The 21,052-nt window shown below is 36.8% G+C and overlaps 1 protein-coding gene across 5 annotated transcripts in view; it reads right to left on the bottom strand.

Annotated features, from left to right (window-relative positions):
- The window catches only part of TRPC6 (transient receptor potential cation channel subfamily C member 6), a 110,083-nt gene extending 90,365 nt beyond the window's left edge, over window positions 1-19,718 (bottom strand). For 3 of the 5 annotated variants that reach the window (XM_039881968.1, XM_039881971.1, XM_039881973.1), the window contains exon 1: window positions 19,043-19,683. In XM_039881968.1, the coding sequence (XP_039737902.1) occupies window positions 19,043-19,212 (170 nt within the window). In that variant the 5' untranslated portion in view covers window positions 19,213-19,683. Of the gene's footprint in view, window positions 1-19,042 lie in introns of all 5 variants that reach the window. The other 2 variants (XM_039881967.1, XM_039881972.1) reach the window with 2 other exon arrangements.
- Between the last annotated feature and the right edge of the window lie 1,334 nt (window positions 19,719-21,052).

Genomic DNA, 21,052 nt, shown 5'->3' with positions numbered 1-21,052 from the left:
ATGACTCTATGTATAAAATATACAAGGATTGGAAATATACTAGACTTCCTGGCTCCGAGGAGAGAGATTGACCTCTACAGTACCCTTCAGCACTCTGGCCAGTTTCAGCTTGTGGCTTTCCAGGGCCAGGCAACAAGAAAAGGTAAGTTATCCATCTCACTGCATCCATTTTTCTGCTTCACACAGACAATGAGAAAAAATTTGAAAAACAAAAATGAATACAACCAATGAACAAAATTCTTTATTAACTAAAAATTAAAGAAATGTATTCTACTCTCCAAACTCAGAGAGATGGTAGCTGGTCCGGCTATCAGAGCTGGATGCTCCTTCAATAGATCCCAGCCTTACTTCCTTGCCCTAGATCTTGGCACTAGCTCTCTTGCTCCCTCCCCTGACTGTTCTCCCTCAGCTTCCATGTTATCTATACCTCAGAGTCTTAAAACAGGCCACAAAGTTTCTATTCCACAGTTTCAAGTTGTTCCAGGCTGTGTTAGTGTTTACTTTCTTTTGTTTCCTACAGTTTATGATTTTTAGTGCTAGTATAGTGTGGCCTGGTATTCACTGAGCCCTCACCCTGTGCCAACCAACCCCTATGCCAGGCTGTAGGAATACTGTTGAGTTGAGGCTTTAGAACTCATTCTCTGTGACTTGTTATGAATGTGGCATGTACATTCACTAGGTGACATACTGACTCTCTTTTTGGTGAAATCAGCTTTCTTCACCTATTCATTAAATGCAAGATGCTTTAGGTTTGGTGTCAACTGGTCATGGAACATATAGGGAGCTCCATATTATTTATTCTGTTCCAAATATCTCTCTTTTCAACATTGCCACGTGGCATCCTGCTCTTTCACCACCCTGAAATGAGCCTTCCTTTTATTCCATTGTTTTAACAAGGTTTCCTCTTGGCTTCCCTATCTACCTTTTCCTGTCTAGGAAGGTCACATGTGCTCAGTGTATTTGCTCATGATCTGAGTTTGAGGATTGGTTGAGTTGATATTTTCTGCTCATAGTAATTGATGTGAATCACCAGCTTTTCCTCATCCTGTTATGAGTACCCCTGAGCATGTGGCAAGACCTAATGGCATACGAAGTTATGAATAAACATATGACATCTTTTTGAAAAAAAGGGTGGTAGAAAACTATTTTCAAATAAGCATGGGAACATTATGGAATAAGATGCAGCTCTACAAGAACCAGTCTTTTTGTGTGTGTGTATGTGGTTGGGATATAAAATGCTGACAATTTTATATAAACAAAATGTAATTTATAAAACATTGAGGATCACTAGTCCAGTTATTCCCTTAGAAGTGGTTTTCCTTTAAGTTATCTCTACAGATTTTAACAGAGTAAATACTTTAAGCCTTAATAATCATGACATATCATGGACATACCTCTAAGTAAAGGATAACTGGTTTTTCACAGGGAATTGACAGATTTTTTTTTTATAATTTGAAAAGATTTTTATTGTAGTGATTTTTCAAGATTTACTTCTCTATTAGCATGAAAATATCTACTGGCAATTCAATGTCTTTTTTTTTTTTTTTTACATTTCCTTTGAAGCAATAGCTGGCCATCTTGTGAAAAAATAACATCTGCCAGGCCAAGCTTAGAAATAAAATTAATACTTGTATGACACCAAGATAATTACATTCTTTTCATTTATTTATTTATTTTGGATCAATAGTGATAGGTTTCATTATAGAGATACATCAGCAAGCAAAATGTATTCAACCTCCAATTAGGATTTCAGAGAAACTGACTTTTTATGCATTCTAAATCTTTAAAAATTGTTGGTCTAGGGCTTAGAGCTGCTCTATAGTCCTTTTAGACCATTTTGTGTTTTAAAAATCAGAACTTCACATATAAAATCTTTCTTCTCACTTCTCTTTAAAAAAATCAGAGGATTTAGGAACACAGCCCTCTGGTGTTTCCTGGTAACAATTGACCAAGGCTAAGTGGAGACTGCCATTTTTATGTAGGCCGTACTCTCAAGGTCACTACATCCCCCAGCTCTCCCTCCTTTATAGCAGATTTGTTTTACTTGTTTTTATTACTCACCTAGGTATTTGAGTTGGCAAGATTGATTCATTCAACCATTCTTCCACACATCAGACATTTTAGATATTGTGTATGACACACTGTTCTGCAACTAACAAGTATACTACTAAGCCATATCCCCTGCCCTAATATACCCAAAAGCCCCATACAGCACACACAGATATAAATCATTGAACTCAACAGTGTTGTTAAGAGCAATGAGAGAAATCTTCTCAGAACATGGCGAGAGCTCTGGGGCAAAACTCCAGCCTAAAGAGGGTTCAAAGAAAAAAACAAAAAAGGGTAATCAAGGAAGAGTGAATAGTCCCAAGGAAAGCACAGCGGTCAAAAGCATCATCACATTTATTGTGAGAACAAAGATCAGGAGGAAGGTGAGGAGAGCTGATGTTGGAAAAAGAAGGAAGTCAGATTATAAGTCAGTATACTGAGTTGTCTCACAATAGTGCCTCAGATTAAGTTTGATTATTGTCAACTAGCTAATCCACATAAAGGAACATTCTAGTTTACCATCATGCCTTATAGCATGAACATTTTTGTTAACTATATTGGACTTAACACCTTTCCAAAATGTAATTGCATAGGTGTCTCCTTTCTTGAATTATGTTCAATTAAGTTTCTTTTGATGACTCAAGCACACGATTATAAATGTCAATCCTTCTACTAAGTTGCCAATAAAATATCAATGCTATAAGTGGGTTTGAGGGTTGTGGGACTTTTCCTCTAACACTAATACTATTCTATTTGAGCAACTTATCTTTTTTGATATAAAGCTGTTAGGCAAATTGATAGCAATTGGCAGAAAAGTAAGAAGTCTCAGGTACCATCTCCCCCTTCTTTATTATTTCTGATAAACCATAAGTTAAAAGTAAAGGATCAAGCTTATTAAAAATATATACATATGTCTTTTCTTTTAGATTGAGATGAGCAATCTTATAAATTGTATTCACAAGCTTTACTCCAATTCTTTTATTTGCTCAGAAGCACCTCCGCCATCTTTTGTTTTTAACTGTCATGCAGACTTGAGTATGTTCAAGAACAGCGACTCTCATCCTTTTAATCCCACTCCGAATCTGATCTAGTGGTATCAAAAGGGAAAGAAACTCTGTTAGGCTGGACATAGATGATATAAGCTGGGTTAGGCACAAGGCCCACTCCTCTCTCTCTTCCACTCAGGAAGACATATTTAAAAAATCATGTCACTTTCTGAAGATTCTAGAGATTATCTTAAATCCCCTAAAGTATAATTTTTTAAAAAAGCAAATTCCTTTGAGAGTTTGGTCCTTTAACTCTTTTTATTAATGAATTGCCTGGGGTACACCTCACAAACGCCTAAGATACATCATAGCACCGCAAAAAGATGGTCTCATTTGCCAAAATGTAAAGTGAAACTGTGATAAAATAAATATTTTGATATACTAAAAGTCCAAACCTGCTTTGACTATGGATCGTTCCTAATTCTGATTTCTATTCCTCCTCTAATCTTCTTGAAAAATGGATAGGCCAGGTCATAGAAAGGAAGAGAAAGAAACATAAGGAATTTAAAATAAAGATTGAAACTCAAGAAAGAAAGATGTGCAAAGAGGAAGGCAGATAGGGGAAATCACTCAATTTCAGCTAGACTTGCAAGGATTTGAATAGCAGTTATATATTTAGTATCTATCAATTTGGGGCAGCCCCTAAATTCAAGAAGTTTATGACTTCATCTTGAGTCCCAGAATGTTGCAGGGCAAATCCCTTTGCAAATCATTTGTTTAAAATTCCTTTTGTTCTTTTTCTTTTTTACTCCTTTCATTATATGAAGACATTTCTTTCTGTACAATCTGAAATTTTAGAATAAGTGGCTTAACTTTTGTCCCAGATTTTCCTACCAAAACTCCTAGTTTGCATAATAAAATAATAATACAATATACTCATATGTAAGTAGCCACCTACTGTTGTGAGTTCAAATATAATAGGAAAAGTTTCTTTGCCTTTGTTTTTTACCCTTAAGAATATGATAGTGGAAATAGTTATTAAAAATGCCTTATCTAAGAGGGTATACAATAAGAATTTAGGATATACTCTGTAGCCAAACTGCTTGGGTTTGAATCTCAGCCCTGTCAATTACCTAGGTGACTTTGGGAAAGTTACTTTAGCTGTCTGGGCTTAATGGAAATAATGGTCTGAGTGGGTGGAGTGTGGCATTTCTCAGGAAGGCAAACAGCGCACAGCTGGAGCCAGAAGGGTGTGATTTGGGGTGGGTTAGGGAGTAGGTGTGGGTCCTGATGGAAGGGCAGAGAGGGGATGGGCTGGGATGTACTGGGTGTCAGGGGAGCCTCAGAGGGAAAAAATAATAATAAAAATAAAAAGTCTGTTCCTTCTGGGCATTTATGATAAAAGATGTGTAATATTCCATTTGAGTAGTTGTGAAAAGCCACATAGATAATAATAAAAATATATATATAAACAAAAAACACTTTTTTGTATATGCATTTAGTTTTAACATAACAAAGCAACTTGTACACTTTTAATGTTTAAAACTGCATATCATCTTTCCTTTCCTGTGAAACACAAAGGAGATTTAAAAACAAACAGGTACCAAATTACAATAGAGGATGTCAATTCCAAATAAGTTCCTATAGGTTCTGCTGCTTTTCCCATCAAGTGGCAGGACTCGAATCATCATTAAGAGACAATTTTATTTTAAAAGTATCATGTCAAACTGCAAGGATGTCCATTAAATCTGACCTCACAGGGTTAAAATGAGGTTTAAACGAGTTACTATGTGTAAAATGCTTAGGGTAGTGCTTGGCGCATAGGTATTCCATATTAACGTCTCTTCTGGCAGGAATCTGTTCATCTTTTTTAGTCTCTGTTCCTAGTACAAAGTTTACTGCGTAGGTATTCACCATTCATTTGTTGAATTAATGGGTTTAAAAAGTCAAATATGAATGGAGTGAGGATGGCGAGGATAAGATATATGGAAATGAGGATGAAAGGAGAACAGATGGGCAAGATGAAAGGAAAAACTGAGGGTTCTGTGGAAACTGGGTAAGTGGTGCACAGCGTGAGGAGGAGGTGAGTGAGGAGAGGGTACAAAAAAGAGTGAGCACAGATTTGGCCTCTTCATCCTTTTGCCTAGAAGCAGTCCAGCTAGTTTCATATTTTCCTTCTTTGCTCCATTTTCTATTTGTACATCTAGAGTGAGAAAAGATGACCTGGGAGAAAGGGTTATGTGTTCACTGCATGGAGCTAGAGAAATGGGAATGTCCAGGCATACATTGTAAGATTTTAACAAACTTGCCCTTCCCCTCTCTCGTAAGGAATCTAATATGAGGGAAACTTAGTGGTTCAAGCTACGCTAACATCCTCCACCGTTGGTTTGTTTTCTGACCTGGGCAGACCTATAGGTAGCCTACAATTTCTTCTTAAAAACGTTGCATAAATGTTCAATATTAGAAACAATACTACATGTATTGTTTCATGTAGTATACATGTAGTAAATAGTACTACATGTATATCCTTGGACACATGGGTAAGAATTTCTCTTGGGCAATGGCTCTCAAACTTTAGCATGTATTAAGATCACCTGGAGAACTTGTTCAAACACAGGTTGCTGTATTTATAAGAGGAATAATACATACATACATACATACATACATACATACTGAACTCATAAAGTGAACAGACTGGTGATTGCCAGAGGCACAGACAGCAGGTGGGGGGAAAAATAGGTGAAGATGGTCAAAAGGTACAAACAGTTATAAAATAAATAAATAGGTCATGGAGATGTAATGTACCTCATAATGACTACAGTTAATAAACTATATTGTATATTTGAAAGTTGTTAAGAGAATAAATCTTAAAAGTTCTCATTACAAGGAAAAAAATTGTAGCTGTGTGGTGATAGATAGTAAATAAACTTATTGTGGTGATAGTTTTGTAATATATACATATCAGATCATTTGTTGTACTCTTGAAACTGATATAAGGTTACATGTAAAATATATCTCAATATAAATAAATAAATAAATAAATAAATAAATAAATAGAATAATTTGAAAAATAAAAGCTCGAGAAACACTAGGATTTAAATTTTGCAACTCCACATTAGTGCATAAAATTAAAACATCAGTTATTGTAAGTAATTTTCCATATGCAAAAACTTCTCTCAGGCCTTAGTAAACTATAGTTGACACATTTATTCAATTGTTTATTCAAAACGTATTGATCATCTGCTATGAGACAGATGCTAGGCACTAGGAAGATAGTGGAAAATGACTCCCGGGCCCCATCTTCATTGAGATTATATATTAGTGAGGATTACAAGGGAAAAACGTCAATTAAACTAACAAGATTTAAGATAACAGAAAAATACCAGTCAATTAAAAACTATTTCCTTACCTCCTAAGACTCTAATCACATCTTCCTCATAGCAAAAGATATTCTGTCCTCTCTCTCTGTCCAGGAATAGTAGCAGTGGCTACTTCCCTATTTCCATAGCCAAAGAAAAGACCAAGTTATCCAATTCCTACCTGACTCTAATTCTTGATACCAGCCTACAGCTCTTTCAAAATCAGTCAATAAATCTATGAATGTTTATTGAGCATCTGCTATTCCTCAGGATAAGGCCCTGTCAGAACAGAGAAGGAAAAAGTAAAAACCCAGAAAGCATACAATAAACAAAGCAGCCCGATGTTGACATGTATCCAGCAAGTATTTACTCATCAGCTCATACCCCGCTAAGTACTGAAAAGTGAGACAATAGAATAGTGAGGAAGCCAAGATCCTTGACATTAGGGAGCCCCAAAATTTGTACACAAGGCAAAACCATATTACATTCAATCGAAGACACCCTTCTTTTTGCATTTTAAAATCTTTAAAGCTGAACTTTATCTTGCAATGGTGATGCCTTCAACTGGATAAAATATAGTAACTGTAGCACAAAGTAGTCTCATGCCCTAAGAACTGGGTAGAACCTATGGCAATGAGAACAGTGGTCTAAAGTCAAGCTGCACAGTAAACACAAACAAACAAAACCACAGTTTCTGATTCAAGGGTTCCTAGGTGATGCCGGGCACACATTTTGAGAAGACCTGCGGTAAGGCGATGGCCTTTAAACTGGAGAATCTACGTCTGTGGAGCACACCTTTGCAAAAGATGCATGGACAGAAACAGTTTTACTGAAATCTATTTTCGAGTCCTCTGTATCTACATATAATCTTTCCTGAGATTGCCCTTTGATTTCCCTTAGAACACTCTTGTAGTCAATCACACTAGTACTCCTTTCCCACGTTACATTTCACAAGCTCCTTTCCCTCACTTTACAAAAGAAAAGTGTAACCCTTACCCATTCCTAAGCATTGCCCTAATGTGTAAAGGTCTCTTGAACCTTAAATAAATGTCAAAATTCAAACTAAGCCTCCTTTAATCAAGGCACCAAAAGTCTTTTTTAAATGTACTTCTAACAGTTATTAAACAAAAAATAAACTATTACTGATCAAAAAGTATGAGATTTTGATCCAAAAAAGTCTAAAATCTGGAGCCAAAATGTCTAGGATCCAATTTTGAACCCACAACTTTACTAGCTGTGAAATCTTGAGAAAGTTACTTAATCTCCCTGTGCCTCAAATACCTCATCTATAAAATTCAGATAATAATATTAAGCTCCCTTTAGGATTATTATGAGCATTAAATGATTTAATATATGCAAAGTGCTTAGAATTGTACCTAGCACATAGGAAACGTTCTATGTGTTAGCTTTTATGGTTATTGTTGCTGTGTTGCTGTAACTGTATTAAGTATAATAACAATTCAGAAGAATTTCTTATTTTAAATTTTACAAAAGCTTTCTTTTATTTCAGGAAACTTATAGGGCCATCAAAAAACAAAGATTTCAAGAAAAAAACTGGGTAACATGATATTTAAGTTATGTGAAAATATGATTTCAAGCAAAAAGATGTAAAATATGTTAAGAAAGAGCTCGTGTATTTTTAAATTAATGGTGATGAATATTACATTCTACCTACCATTTAGACTTAACGAAATGTAATTTTAAAGATGATGGATCAATTTTATTAACAAATGGCAATTTCACACTATATTATCATCTTTCGCAACTGTTTAAACTTATAGTGAAAATTTTTAGATGTTAAGTTAAGGATGTGTGGTGGTAAGTATTAACTCTGGCTTTCACGGTGAATCTAAAGTATTTGAAACAATAGATTTCCGAAATTGGCTACATATTAAAATCATCTGGAGAAGTTTTTAAATGTTATTCCTAGGCAATATCCCCCAAATTCTGATTTGTTTAAACTCTTCTAATTCTTAAGTATCTATATTTTTAAAAATCATCCAGGTGATTCTGATATATAGCCAGATTTGGAAACCATTGATTAAAACCTTTTTTAATCCATATATCTGATGTATGTGTTTAGACAAGAGGCTGCTATTTTCTCTGCGTTTACATCAATGTGCAACACTCATCCTTTAGAGATATCTCTTCCTATAACAGTGAGGGTATATCAGATTCTTGGCTATAATAAGGGAGTTGAGAATCATTTCTAAGTCTTTTTGGATATGAGGGAAATTGTAATCCAATTTGAAAATAATTAATTTCTGGAACACAGATTACAATGAAAATCAACTATCTGTAAGTTTTGCCTAGGGACAACTTGTCCAAATCAAAGTTACATTATCAATAATATGTAACTTTTAGACAATTTTCATTTAACTGTTCTTTTCTCTCTTTCTGAATTTTAAGTGGAATTATTTCATTTAAGTATTTAAGACTTTCTTGGATATATAATGAGCTTGGTCTCAGGAATTTCAGTTTTCACAAATTCTTTCAACTTAAATAAAAGTTTGAGTAACTTTCCTCTTGCTGTTTTAGTAAAAACAAAGAAGATAAATCTTCATGGGTGTTCTGTCAATACAATGTAAAGAAAACAAGAGTTGATATTCGTATTTACTTGTTTGTAGGATTATATAAAAATATTTAACAAGCACCATTTTCAGATCAAGCATATACTGCAAAGCTCTTAGGATTCATTAAATGACTTAAGCTGCAAGAATATAAAACTCCAATATTGTAGTATTTCTGAAAAGGCTATAGTGAAAACACAATAAAGGCAAAGTCTAGCAACACTATATAAGGCTAGAGAGGAAAGAATTTTAGAGATAAAGTCCATGAAATCAATTTGTATAAGGGAGACATTGATTCATTTATCCAAAAAATATGTTGTGAGTTCCCACCAAATGCTAGTCGCTGTTTACAGACTAGATCTCCGCCCTCATAAAGCTGCCATTCCACTGCGGGGAAGAAGCATAGACAGTGAGGGTCAAAAACAAACAAGCAAGCAAACAAAACAATCAAATACGTGTCCAAATACTGGCTCAGATGCTTGAGAGCTAGAAATTCTTAGTAAAGTTACTTTACCTTTCCGAACTTCTATTTCCCCATTTACAAGCGAAAATAATATTACCTATCACACAGGTTTGCTGTGAGGGTCAAATAAGCTAACATAAATAAAACAAAAGACTGTCATAGTCTTATCTGTGTTCTAAAGTCAGCTAAAGAATAAAGTTTAAACCTCTTAAATTCTGAACATACTATAAAGGATAAGTGCCTTCTAATCTTTTAAGTCTCATCTCCTCTCTCATTTACCTAGCACACCAAACATCGTATTTCATTGATTTTAAGACACATATTTCTCCCATTTTAATTTGCCTGGAAGAGAACATGTCTTATCACCTAAGCCTTCTTGCAATCGTTGCCAGTCATGTGTCATTCATTACCATGACATCGTTTTCATTGTCAGTGTGTGTACAAGCATTAAAAGCAATGGCATCCAAAGTTTCAGAATAGATGACAGTGGCTTGAAAATAAATCCTGGAAACAGTAGCTAATTCCTTCAAGCCTGAGAAACAAATATGTGTGCGCACACATACACGTACATGTATGTGCAGGGAAGAGTAGGACATCCATGAGGAACAGTAGTGAATCAGATTTGTTTAGCAACAACCAGGAACTGTTATCAGAATAGTCTCGCTCCATGTAATTCCAAAGTCAGTTTAATTGCCTAGCACCAAAAACTTTTGGTCTATTATGGGTTCTTTAGATTCTTTAAAGAAATGCTGAACCTCCAATGTTCTTTTTGGTACAAGAACAATACAATGTAGAAAAACCTGGGCATTGAAGATTCTAAGTTGAAAAGTGACCAGAAACGTTCATCTCTGATTATGAAGGAGCTTTAGGAATACCTTGACCAAATTTTTTTCTTTAGATTTTTTTTCTATATGTGCATGAGTTATATATGACCCAAATCTATATCTAATTAACTATAAAGAGCTGCTTCAATAAGTATAAAATAAAAATCTAAGGTATAGTTTAATCAATAGCACTTTTTTTGTTTGTTTGTTTGCTCTTTTTGAAAGTATATGTAATATCAGAGCAGGTTATAATTGATAGAACCTTAGACTTGATAAAATATGGTGTTTGTGGTTCCCAAATGAGGTGGCTGGCACATCAAAAGGAGCTTAAACAAATATTTGTTTAAAGCAATTAATGCATCCTTCAATTCAGAATACAGTGTCTAGACCTGAATGCCCCTCCGAGTAAAGGGGCCCTGCGGAAAACATTTTCCTGGGTAGTTAGTAGTTTCTCACACTGCTCAGGGATCAGCTCTTCTTTATAGCCACCACCACTGCCCTTCAACCTAACCAATGCAAAACTCTGTTTCAAGGAGGTTAACATAGTAATAATAAAAATAAATTTATCTGTAACAGTTTAACTACCTAAATGAATTCTAAAAAGAGCTTTAAAAACCATGTCATTTCCAACTCTTATTATAACTCTCAAAATAATTTTGTTAGTAATTCCCATGAAGAGAACTCATCACGGTTTTGTGCAAGGGTTTTGTGCTGACCCACTACATGTCAGGACAAAATGCCCTTTGTGCTGCAATCCAGAGCTGCTGTCATTGAAACGAAATCTGTCTTGAATAGGCAATCAATCTTAACGTGACTATCACATTGTAACTGACGTCTGGCAATATACACTTTCAGATAAATACCATATAAAATGCTTTTGTAAATTATGGAAATCCTGCAATGAAATCTCCAGTTTCACATTACCATTTGAGTCAGATCTGTTTCTTCTGAAACAACTGCATTACAGCATAGAAGCAATTTCATCCACATGATAGAGAGAAATCAAGAGTAGTCTTGAAAGAGTCATAATAAATTTGTGGGCCTTTTGGTAAAATAGTCTACAGATTACTTAATTTCGTATATCTTACTTTAGTAACAAAGATTGGCAATTTTTCAAAACCTATCACTGTTTATCTAGATAAGTGATAAAATAGAATCTTCTGCTTCTTTCTTTCTATCTTCCCATTTCTATTAACTATTAGTTGTGTAATCTTTGACAAGTCACTTAACTCTCTTTTCTGTGGTATTTTTTTCTTATGAGTAAAATGGGGATTATAAAAGTATATACCTCATAGGTTTGTTATAAGTATTAAAATGAGTTAATACCTATAGAGTAAGGCCTAGCACATAGAAGCCCCTAATAAATCTAGCTACTATTTTTATTATTATTAGACATAATAACATAAAAAAATGAATGTATAAATAGATTAATGAATTACTGAAAGAAGTAGAATATAAAGCTTGGCCATCAAAGATGATTAAGATTTCAATAGAAAGAGAAGGCAAAGGTTAAACATACTTATTACTGCTATTTATAACCTTTCTTCCTGTCTTCTCCTATTACCAAGAGTATAACTTAGATATAATGAGCACCAGAACAAGTAATCTTGGTTCAATAGATCAGAGCCAACCTGTGGCTTCTTAAGTATCTATGGAGAGAGAGGAAAAAGAATGATGAATAGGCTCTCCAGAGAACATCCCACCATGTATCCAGCTGTGCCCAGCACAAGCATGATTATATTAGTTGCTGAAAGAACAAGGAACTCTGTGCAACCTGCCAGCCTTCCTGTCCATGTGTTCAGCCTGCGCTATGTAAGATGTAATGGTTGGTGTCCACTTTAAAACTGACCAGCTGTGTAACTTTCTAAACATTTCTTAAAATCTCTAAATTTAAGTACTATCGTTTACAAAATGGACATGTAACATAGCCAAGTGGCTGCTCTAAAGAGCAAATCACATTCGTATGACAATTAGAAAAGGACCTGCTACAGAGTAGGTAGTCAAAAAAATGTTAGCACCCCAAATATATGTAAATATTTTTGATTAGTCCTCCACAGAAAGAGTAACTTGCACTGAACTGTAAGTAACTCTCATTACCATGATTTCTCCTCTTCGTCTCGAATTACCTGAATTAGGTAGAGAATAGTTATACCACACTCATATATGATGTATGGGTATCGGTAACATTCATTTCTATATGCTAAGCAGACATTCTATAAGAAATGCCATTCAATCAGTTCCAATGGTTTAAGAGTCTTGAACAGCACATCAAATTATAGATGCCAAAGTTTAATTGCAATTGAGCATATAGATGAGCACTTCTCCATGTACTAAGAGCAAGCAGAAGATTCACAAACAAAGAGCAATCACAGATGGTAATTTTATCCAACTGGATCCAATTATATTTAGCATTTTTTATGAAAGACGGAGAAAAACGAGAACGGACTTATGAAAATGTTTTCCTTTTATGATTTACTCTCTAAGGGACAAAGATGAATTGCCTTATGAAGTTACTTCTTATAACTCAAGGAATATAATTGTCTAGAGAAAAAAATTATGCAATGTCTTCCTAGAGGTAAACAAACATTCTGTTACAGAATAAATGTAGGCATTTTGGCACATCTGGCAATAACTCCACAACTTACAATGTTGGTCCCCTAAAATAAGTTTCATGATAATAATTCATTAGCAGTGGATATTGATTACTTCAAGCCAGGGGAGGTTTAGAAACAAAATAGGTGGTTTTTGTCATGCAGAACACAGAACTCCAAAGCAGTCAATTAAAAGAGACCCATTGTTAACCCAAGTGGCTGGAGGAGATATTGATTCCTAAATGAAAGAGAAGCAGATCTAAAGGTGAGTTTTATACTTGCTTTTCCCCTGGGAGCAGCTTTGAAAATGCAAACCCTTAACCAAGGTCCAAGTCTTTGCTTTATGGTTATTGATATTATTTTAAAAGAATATAATAAATACTAGAATTCTCTCTAAATTCCAAACCACTGCAAAAGGCATAAGAAATCATGATACCACACATGCCACCTTTGATTTTATTTATCATTTGATAAGTATGTTTTTGTAAGGAAACGGACCCCTTGATTTTATCCTTATAACCTGGGTGGTCATGGTGTCATGTGACTACCTACCCCTTTGGGGTCAGAGAGTAAAGCCACGCTTCTGTGGGTAGGGGTAGGGTCTTTTCTTAAAAGAATGGAGATACCTAATACCAATGATCCAGGAAAGAAGGAGATCCTACAAAAAGAAATGGAGTTTGAAAGGCATAGCTTACACTGGATGGGGAGAGGGGATTTTGTCTACCTGGACTGAGACTTATTAAGGGCTAGATCATTTGAGGGTGGTATGAGGAAAAGAAGGAAGAATGCTCTCTGCTATTTGGATGAATCTTGGTACTAGACAGGGGTCAATCCTTAAAAGATTTCATACATAAGCAGGAAGAGCAGTTCAAGCCAGCAAGGAGTTCTTTGTATGTCAATTCCCTTTGGTTATCCCTGAGCATTTGACTGGTCCTGGTAAAGATACATCCTCAACTGAGGTGAGCAGAAGAAAGGCGAAGGGAAGAGGTGGGGCCAGAGAGCTAAAAGGAGAGCAGCATGGTAGTAGCAGTAGTGATCACTGACGTATTCCCCAGAAGAAGGTGAATCTCAAGGGACTGGCAGCTAGAATGAATATAAGATATGGATGTCAACTTCTATGTGGACATTGGCTCTTCTGCCTAACTTGAAAGTCTCAGATGCTATTTTATGAAAAGAGCCAGCATCACTTTATTACTTATTAGAATAAATACTGAGCATAGGATCATGTCTTTATTGAGGAATAAATCAATTCATACCTCCTCTCTACTAGATATTGTGCTAGGTATAGAGGCTTACAGTCTAGTCGAGGGAGATACATAAACAAATAAATGTAAAAGAGTGTAATAGATGCTTGAATAAAGATTTATTAGACATATGAAGGCAAAAATGAGGGCAAACTAACAAGCAGATAAAAATGTAATGTTTCATATGTCCGAGTCCATATTCTAATTCCAATCTAAAACTTCTTCACAAGAACAGTGCGCCCTATCAGCAGCTAATGTCAGAAAACATTTTCTAGCCTGTAATCTGAAACTTTCACTTGCTTTTTCATAAGTAGATGTGTTTTGCCTGGAGAAAAGGCTGTTTTGGGAATTTTATTTATCTGTGGTCTCTTAAATCAGGAGTTCAAAGTCTGAGTCCTAGGGTTTATAAATAGATTTCATCCACCATCCTGAAGTCAATAAAATTTTAAAGAATCCATCACCCATAAAAAATGTCATTTTTGTATTTTGTCATGTGAAATAGAGAATAGAGTTAAGAATCTTTGTGGGTTTCTCCTACGACTGTGATTCAACGATAAGCCACCCTTTAAATAAGAATCCTTGTTTAAAGAGATCTTATCAGCAAAAGAGCACCAACTTTGTATAAAACATTACATTAATACCCAGAGAGTAAACAATACCTTTATGTAAAAGAAACACTATAGTTCTTACAAGTTACACATTATATAACTTAGGTATCAAGATACATTATGAGTGCATTTCCATTAAATATATTTTGAATTTCAAAACTTATTCATTCAAATCCCTTGTATTTTGGTTCATTTTAATATTTCCTCTTGTCTTTAGTGTTCTGTAATTTCAAAGTGGATTTATTTTTCTGTATTGCACTAATATCGTTGTATTTCATAAACTTATCATTTCTGGAAAATTATCACCTATCTATTCTGTTGTCTCTCCCACATTCTCTATATTTTCTCTTTCTATAACTTCTACCTTCTTTTTCTATGACTCGATAATGTTTATATTTTCCATTTCTTTACATCGCTTCATTAAGAGTGTTGCCACATGGTATGTCTAATCTGTATTTTAACCATTCCATTGAATTTTTCGTCTCAAAATTATATTTTCATTTATAGATTTTCTATTTGTTTTTTAAAGTGAATTTTACTCTTTTTTTAGGGTTTGACTTCTTATATATATTTCACCATTTTATACATATGTATTTTATATTCTCTTTCATATTGTTATATTATTTCAAGTTTCTAAGGATCCAATACTGCTGTTACGTCATATGCTGACTGTCCCTCATGGATTGTATCATCTGCTGACTCTCATTGGTGACTGATTGTTTCCTTGTATGTTCTGTCATGTATTATATTGAGTATATCTTTAGCTGTGCTCTTGGATTTAATGTTGTTTTCTTGAAAGTCCTTGGCAGTCAAGATGGTTGATACTATTCTCTCAAAATGGTTTTGTGTTTTACTATTCTAGGAGCCCTGGGGGTATTTTTCAGCTGGAAGATATCTAGGTCAACTAAGTAGTGTAAAAAATAAAAGCAAAAACAAAAACTCACATGACACATGGGTCCAAAGGATAAAATTCTTAGGGAAGATTTCTTTCCTGTTACTAATAAAGTTCTTGTTCGCACTCTGTGCTGGTGGCATATTTTTCCAGCCTAACTTAGGATCCTGGTTTTATGTGGCGGGAGTGCTGGGGAAGGGCCAGGATGTCTCAGTTCCAACTCTCTGCCTCATCTGGAAACCAGGCCTTAGCTTCTCTCCATTTTACACGGACATCAGACTCCAAACTCCTGGTCACTCCAATCCATAATCCCCAAGACAGCCACCCCATCAGTTCATAGGCTATGCTCTGGCTTTTAATTTCTTTGCTTTGGCACTTGGTAATCCCTTTTACTTTTTGCAAAATTTGGTAATGTTTTTAAATTATTTTAAATATTTATCCAATTACTTCTCAGCCTTTTGGCTAAGATCAAGTGTAAATATTTTATCCAGCAGTGCTAGGTGTCTGTAACCTAGCAATAAGGTTTTCAGATTATCTGTCTACTATATACCAGAGCTTGAGTTTACAAATAGTTTACCATTTCAATATTCATAATTATTTAGTTAGCCTTTCCCAAATGTTTAGTTGGACTGTGTTAAAGATCTTAAGAATTTAGAAACCCTCAACATTATCTTTTTATGTCCAGAATCCTCCCCATGTTCAGAAGAGATGGACTAGAGACATTATTAAGTTCTAAATGAACTCTCTGATATATCTGGGATTCTAGCAGAACATAGACCATTTCTTGCTAATAATCACCATTACAAACTAATCCAAATGGAGTGTAAAGTATTGCCGCTTTCACAAGTAATACACCTCCCACTTTGGGAAAATAAATGAAATTGTTTAAAGCGCAAGTCAAAAGCATATGGAAAGGTTTATTTGTGTACTCTACCAGAGGGAAGTAATTTTCTTTAGCTCTTTCTCATATATCACAGGCATGAAATAATGTTGTTTATTGGTTAAAATTTTTCAGTTACATGATTTTTTTTAACTGGAAAAAATAAAAAACTTGCCAGAATAAACAGTGATGAAAAGTAACTACAGAACATTTTAGAAATAATAGATTCAGACAAGACCAAACTCTAATTCTGGAACAAAGCTCACTTTTAACTTTACTATAACATGACACAGGGAGTGCTCCTATTTGAATTGAAGTATTCAAATATTTCTGTTCCTCTCTCTGCTGCCCAGGTCTATCCATTAAGAGTGATCTGGGATTCCTGTACTAAGGGAGAAAAAATATTTCTCTAAATAGTAGATAATGTAAGAACTAGATAAATCAATAAGACAGTAATCACATTTGAAGAAGGCATTGGGGAAAGTGTTTCAAGACAACATGGAATTATTACTTTATTTAGTCTCACTACTGATATATATATATATGTATATATATATGTATATATACACATATATATATACATATATATATATAAAACAAGTTTAAAAACAAGTTTTTTAAAACAAATTATTTTTTCCCACAGTCACAATAATGAGTGATTGTCGACTCATCAAGAGATAAAAAGGAAAAAAAAAAGATTTTGTCTATGGGACAGTCAACTTTTGAAAAGCAGGATAGCTTTTTTAAGTTGCTTAACTTAGCCACAGGTAACATTACCCTCTTAGTAGATCTCAAGTCTAAGTCAATAAAAAAAAGTCCATCTATTTTTAAAAATATACCCTCAAAGCAAATTTGAAAATAGCTGTATTCACAACACCCAGGATTGTTTTATTTTTCTTTCAGTTTTTTCTTGGCATGTATCTCCCTGCTACTCAGAGCGTGGTCCATAGACCAGCAGCCTCCACATTTCTCAGAGATTGTTAGAAATGCAGAATCTTGGGCTACACCAAAAGCCTACCAAATCAGCATCTACATTTTAACAAAATCCCAAGGTAATTCACATGCCCATTAAAGTTTGAGATGCTCTGTACTATAAGACATAGAAACAGTCACTAACTTAAAGTAAAGTATACGATTTCTTTTGGGGGTGATGACAATGTCCTGGAATTTAGGTAATGGTTTCACAACTCTGTGAATATACTAAACATTACTGAACTGTATAACTTAAATGGGTGAATTTGATAGCATGTAAAATACATCTTAATTTTTAAAAAAGGAAAAAAGATAAGTAATAGTAAATGCTTTCGAATTGTATGGCACATAGATGAATGAAACCAGTTCTAACATTTTTCTTTTACCTTGGAGAAAAATTAGATGCTCCATGTTCTGGGGTTCACTTTTAACTGTGAAAGGGAACCACAGCAGGTCTTGACTCTAGGGAGCCCTGACTAAATATAGGAAGGGGCACCCTATGTATTATAAGGTTCTTCCAGAAGCCCATGGGAGCAGAAATGAACCCCTTCGACCCCCCCCTCCCCCGCCCACACACACACACACACATCTAGAGCTGCTTAAGGAACTGCTACTGAAAACTGTTTTCCTCTGGAAGAAAACCGCATGTGGATGGATGTGACATCTCAGGAAACCAGACTACCCAATCAAGTTAAAAAGCAAATAGGCAGAAATGTTATCAGCCAGCTGCATGTGTAGGCCCAGACATGTAGGGGAGGGGAGACTTCTCCCTCATTCCGCCCTCTGCCTGCCTCTGCCACCCTTGGAAAAGAAAAAAAAAAAAAAAAGATCCTTAAATAAAATCTCATAGTTACTCTCATAGTCCACTACAAATAACCCTACCCCCTCACTTCTACAGTTCACTCTTCTCTCGTCCCTCATCCTGAACAGGCTCATCTCCCCCGCGGGACACCGGTAAAAGTTTTGCTCTGCGGGTAGAGAAGCCTATTTCCTTGACTTAACCTGGTGACCGGAGGCCGGGAAGAGGATGTCCCCAGGACATGTCCGCCCCCTCCCACGCACATCTTCGAACTTTCCCGCCATCTGTGGTCCAGAGGACCTGTGCGCGCCACCCGAAGGGCTAAGGCAGGCAGAGCGTGTAGACGGTTGGGCGCACTGGGTCCCGAGTTCCCCAGGCGCACAGAGGCAGAGCCAAAGACCCTTTGCATTCTAGTCATCTCTCCCACATGGGCTGAGTCACACGGGCTCAAGTTCGAATCAGTTCCCTGCCCAGACCATGCCTTTGGCGCAGCGACACTGGGATTTTTTGAGGATATGGTGTGGCATCCGAACTGAAGAAATTGACCAGACACCTGATGACCTGTAGTGGTGGTGGTGGCCCGCGGTCTCACTCTCACGGACAAACATATTTGTACTTGCTCGCTAGGAGCAAACCTAGACCTGCACGCGCCCCTCCGATCCCTGGGGTCCCAACCCAAGCTCGCGAGCCCTCAGAAGGACACACGCGTGTTCAGACGCGCGCCGATCCGGTTCCTACACTCCTGTGAGCGCACAGCCTCCTGAGGCGCAGCCAGCACCCGCCCGCCTGCAGCGCCCGCACTTACAAGCAAGGGTAGTAGCCGTATAGAGGCGGCGGAGGCTGCGGGCAGCAGTCGTCTCCCAGCTCCGAGTCCATGAGCAGATAGTCCTGGCTCTCGTTGCGCCGCGCGCCAGCCCCGGCCACGACCCGGGGAGAGCCGCCCCTCCGGGGCCCAAACGCTGGGCTCTGGTTCATGGCGGGAACTCCGGACTGCCCTAGGTCCCGGTCCTGGGGAAGGCACCGCGGCAGTTCCAGGAGGACGCGATGCGCAGGGTCCCCGTCACCCGCCGGACTGGTCAGGGGCAGACTGGTGCACAGGGGACGAGGGTGAGGCAAGGGGTGCGGACGCCCGGCGGTCTGAGCTACCAGAGTGGCTTTGCCGCTGGCCACAGAAGTCACCACTTAGGGGTTCACAAAGGGGACCTTGACCTGAGCGCTTCCGGCCAAATGGACCCCGCAAGGAGGTTTTCGGGGATCTAGAGCTGAGCGAGCACAAGCGGGGCGGCGGGCGGCAGCGGAGCCTGAGAGCCCGGAGCGAGGGAGACGGAACTGAAGAGTTACTATGTCAACCGAGACTCTCAAGCCGTTGGCTCCCGCCCTCTTCCCCCGCATCCTTCGTCATGATCCCCACCTTTAAAGGGATCAGAACGATGTTCTAGAAAGCAGCAGCCAAAGCTTGTCCTGTAGCCACAACTTTCTGGGCCAGGACGAACCTAAACTAGGCGGAGCCACACACGCACTTTTTTTTTTCTTTCTTTCTTTTTTTTTTTGGCCCTAAAAGTCTGCTTATTTAGAAACCACACAAATTAAGAACTTTCTAGGAAGCTTCTCTTAAGTAAGACTCTTGAAGAACCAAGGGAATCTGTTTTTTAAAAGAGACACGAGCTTCTCCTTTCTCCAGACGGCCTTCATTTTCTTAAGGCATTTTCTCTCCCATCCCCAAACCCCAAAGTTATTACAACTCTTCACTTTAAAATGAACGTTGTAAGTTTCCAGTGCCAGATGTTTCCAGTTCTTGAGCAAACCAACAAAAATAGGCAAGCATTTTCCGATGATATCAATAGAGGCCAACAACCTGCTTACTTAAGAGAAAAATTTTCCTTCCATCACTGCAAATGTCGGAATTATTTCTCTGCCAGATGTTTCCCACATTTCCAAACTGTTCTTAATTTTAAGACTTAGTTTTAAATTCTGATTTAATCTTTATACTCAGTAGAATTAAAAACTCAACAAGGATGAATCAGTATCTGTAGTAGTTCAAGCAATAGTCAATTAGGAATCCATTCATTCAACAAATATTTAATCAATGCCTACTGTGTGCCAAGTACCATTTTAGGACAAAACAGCAAATTAGGCAGACAAGGCTCCTGTCTGCTTTTACAGAGTTTTCATGGAAGAGAGGGAGACAGAGATTAAACAAGCAAATGAGAAAATATCAGAGACAAAATAACTACAATGAAAATAAGACAAGTTGATGTGATAGTAAATGGAGACTGACTACTTAAGATTAGGTGTTTACAAAAGGCCTTTCCAAAAAGGTGCTAGTTAAGTGGAGATGTTGGTGAGAAGGAGCCAGACACAAAAAGATCAGAAGCCCATTGCAAATGGATTGAAGAAAGCCAGACTGTCTGAAATCCTGTGGGTAAAGTTATCTTTGTTGGGTAGACAACAAAATGGTTGTGGGAAGTGTGAGCAACAGCAATCAAGACAGGCGGAGAAAGAGATCACAAATTTATAGCATTTGACTTAGCCAGTATATTAAGAATTAAAGCTCAGAGGAGACAGGAACCATTGTGTCCTGAGAGCCTAGTTCTATATTTAGCACAGGTATGTGGAAAGAATGAATAGATGGGTGGATGAAGTACATATATTGAAAAAGAAAAAAGAAAAGAAAACATTCTTGGCCACTAAAAGAACATCCCTGAAAAACTAATATTGATCATTCTGATGTATGTTATTCTTGATTTAAGAATCTCCTTTTTGATCTTTGAACATGTGGAGTCATGATTTAAAATTTTTATTATTTCCTAATAAT

The sequence above is a fragment of the Pteropus medius genome, unplaced genomic scaffold (genome assembly GCF_902729225.1).
Source record: "Pteropus medius unplaced genomic scaffold, Ma_sr-lr_union100, whole genome shotgun sequence".
In the NCBI taxonomy this organism is placed as follows: Eukaryota; Metazoa; Chordata; class Mammalia; order Chiroptera; family Pteropodidae; genus Pteropus; species Pteropus medius.
This window is presented reverse-complemented; position numbering and strand designations above follow the sequence as displayed.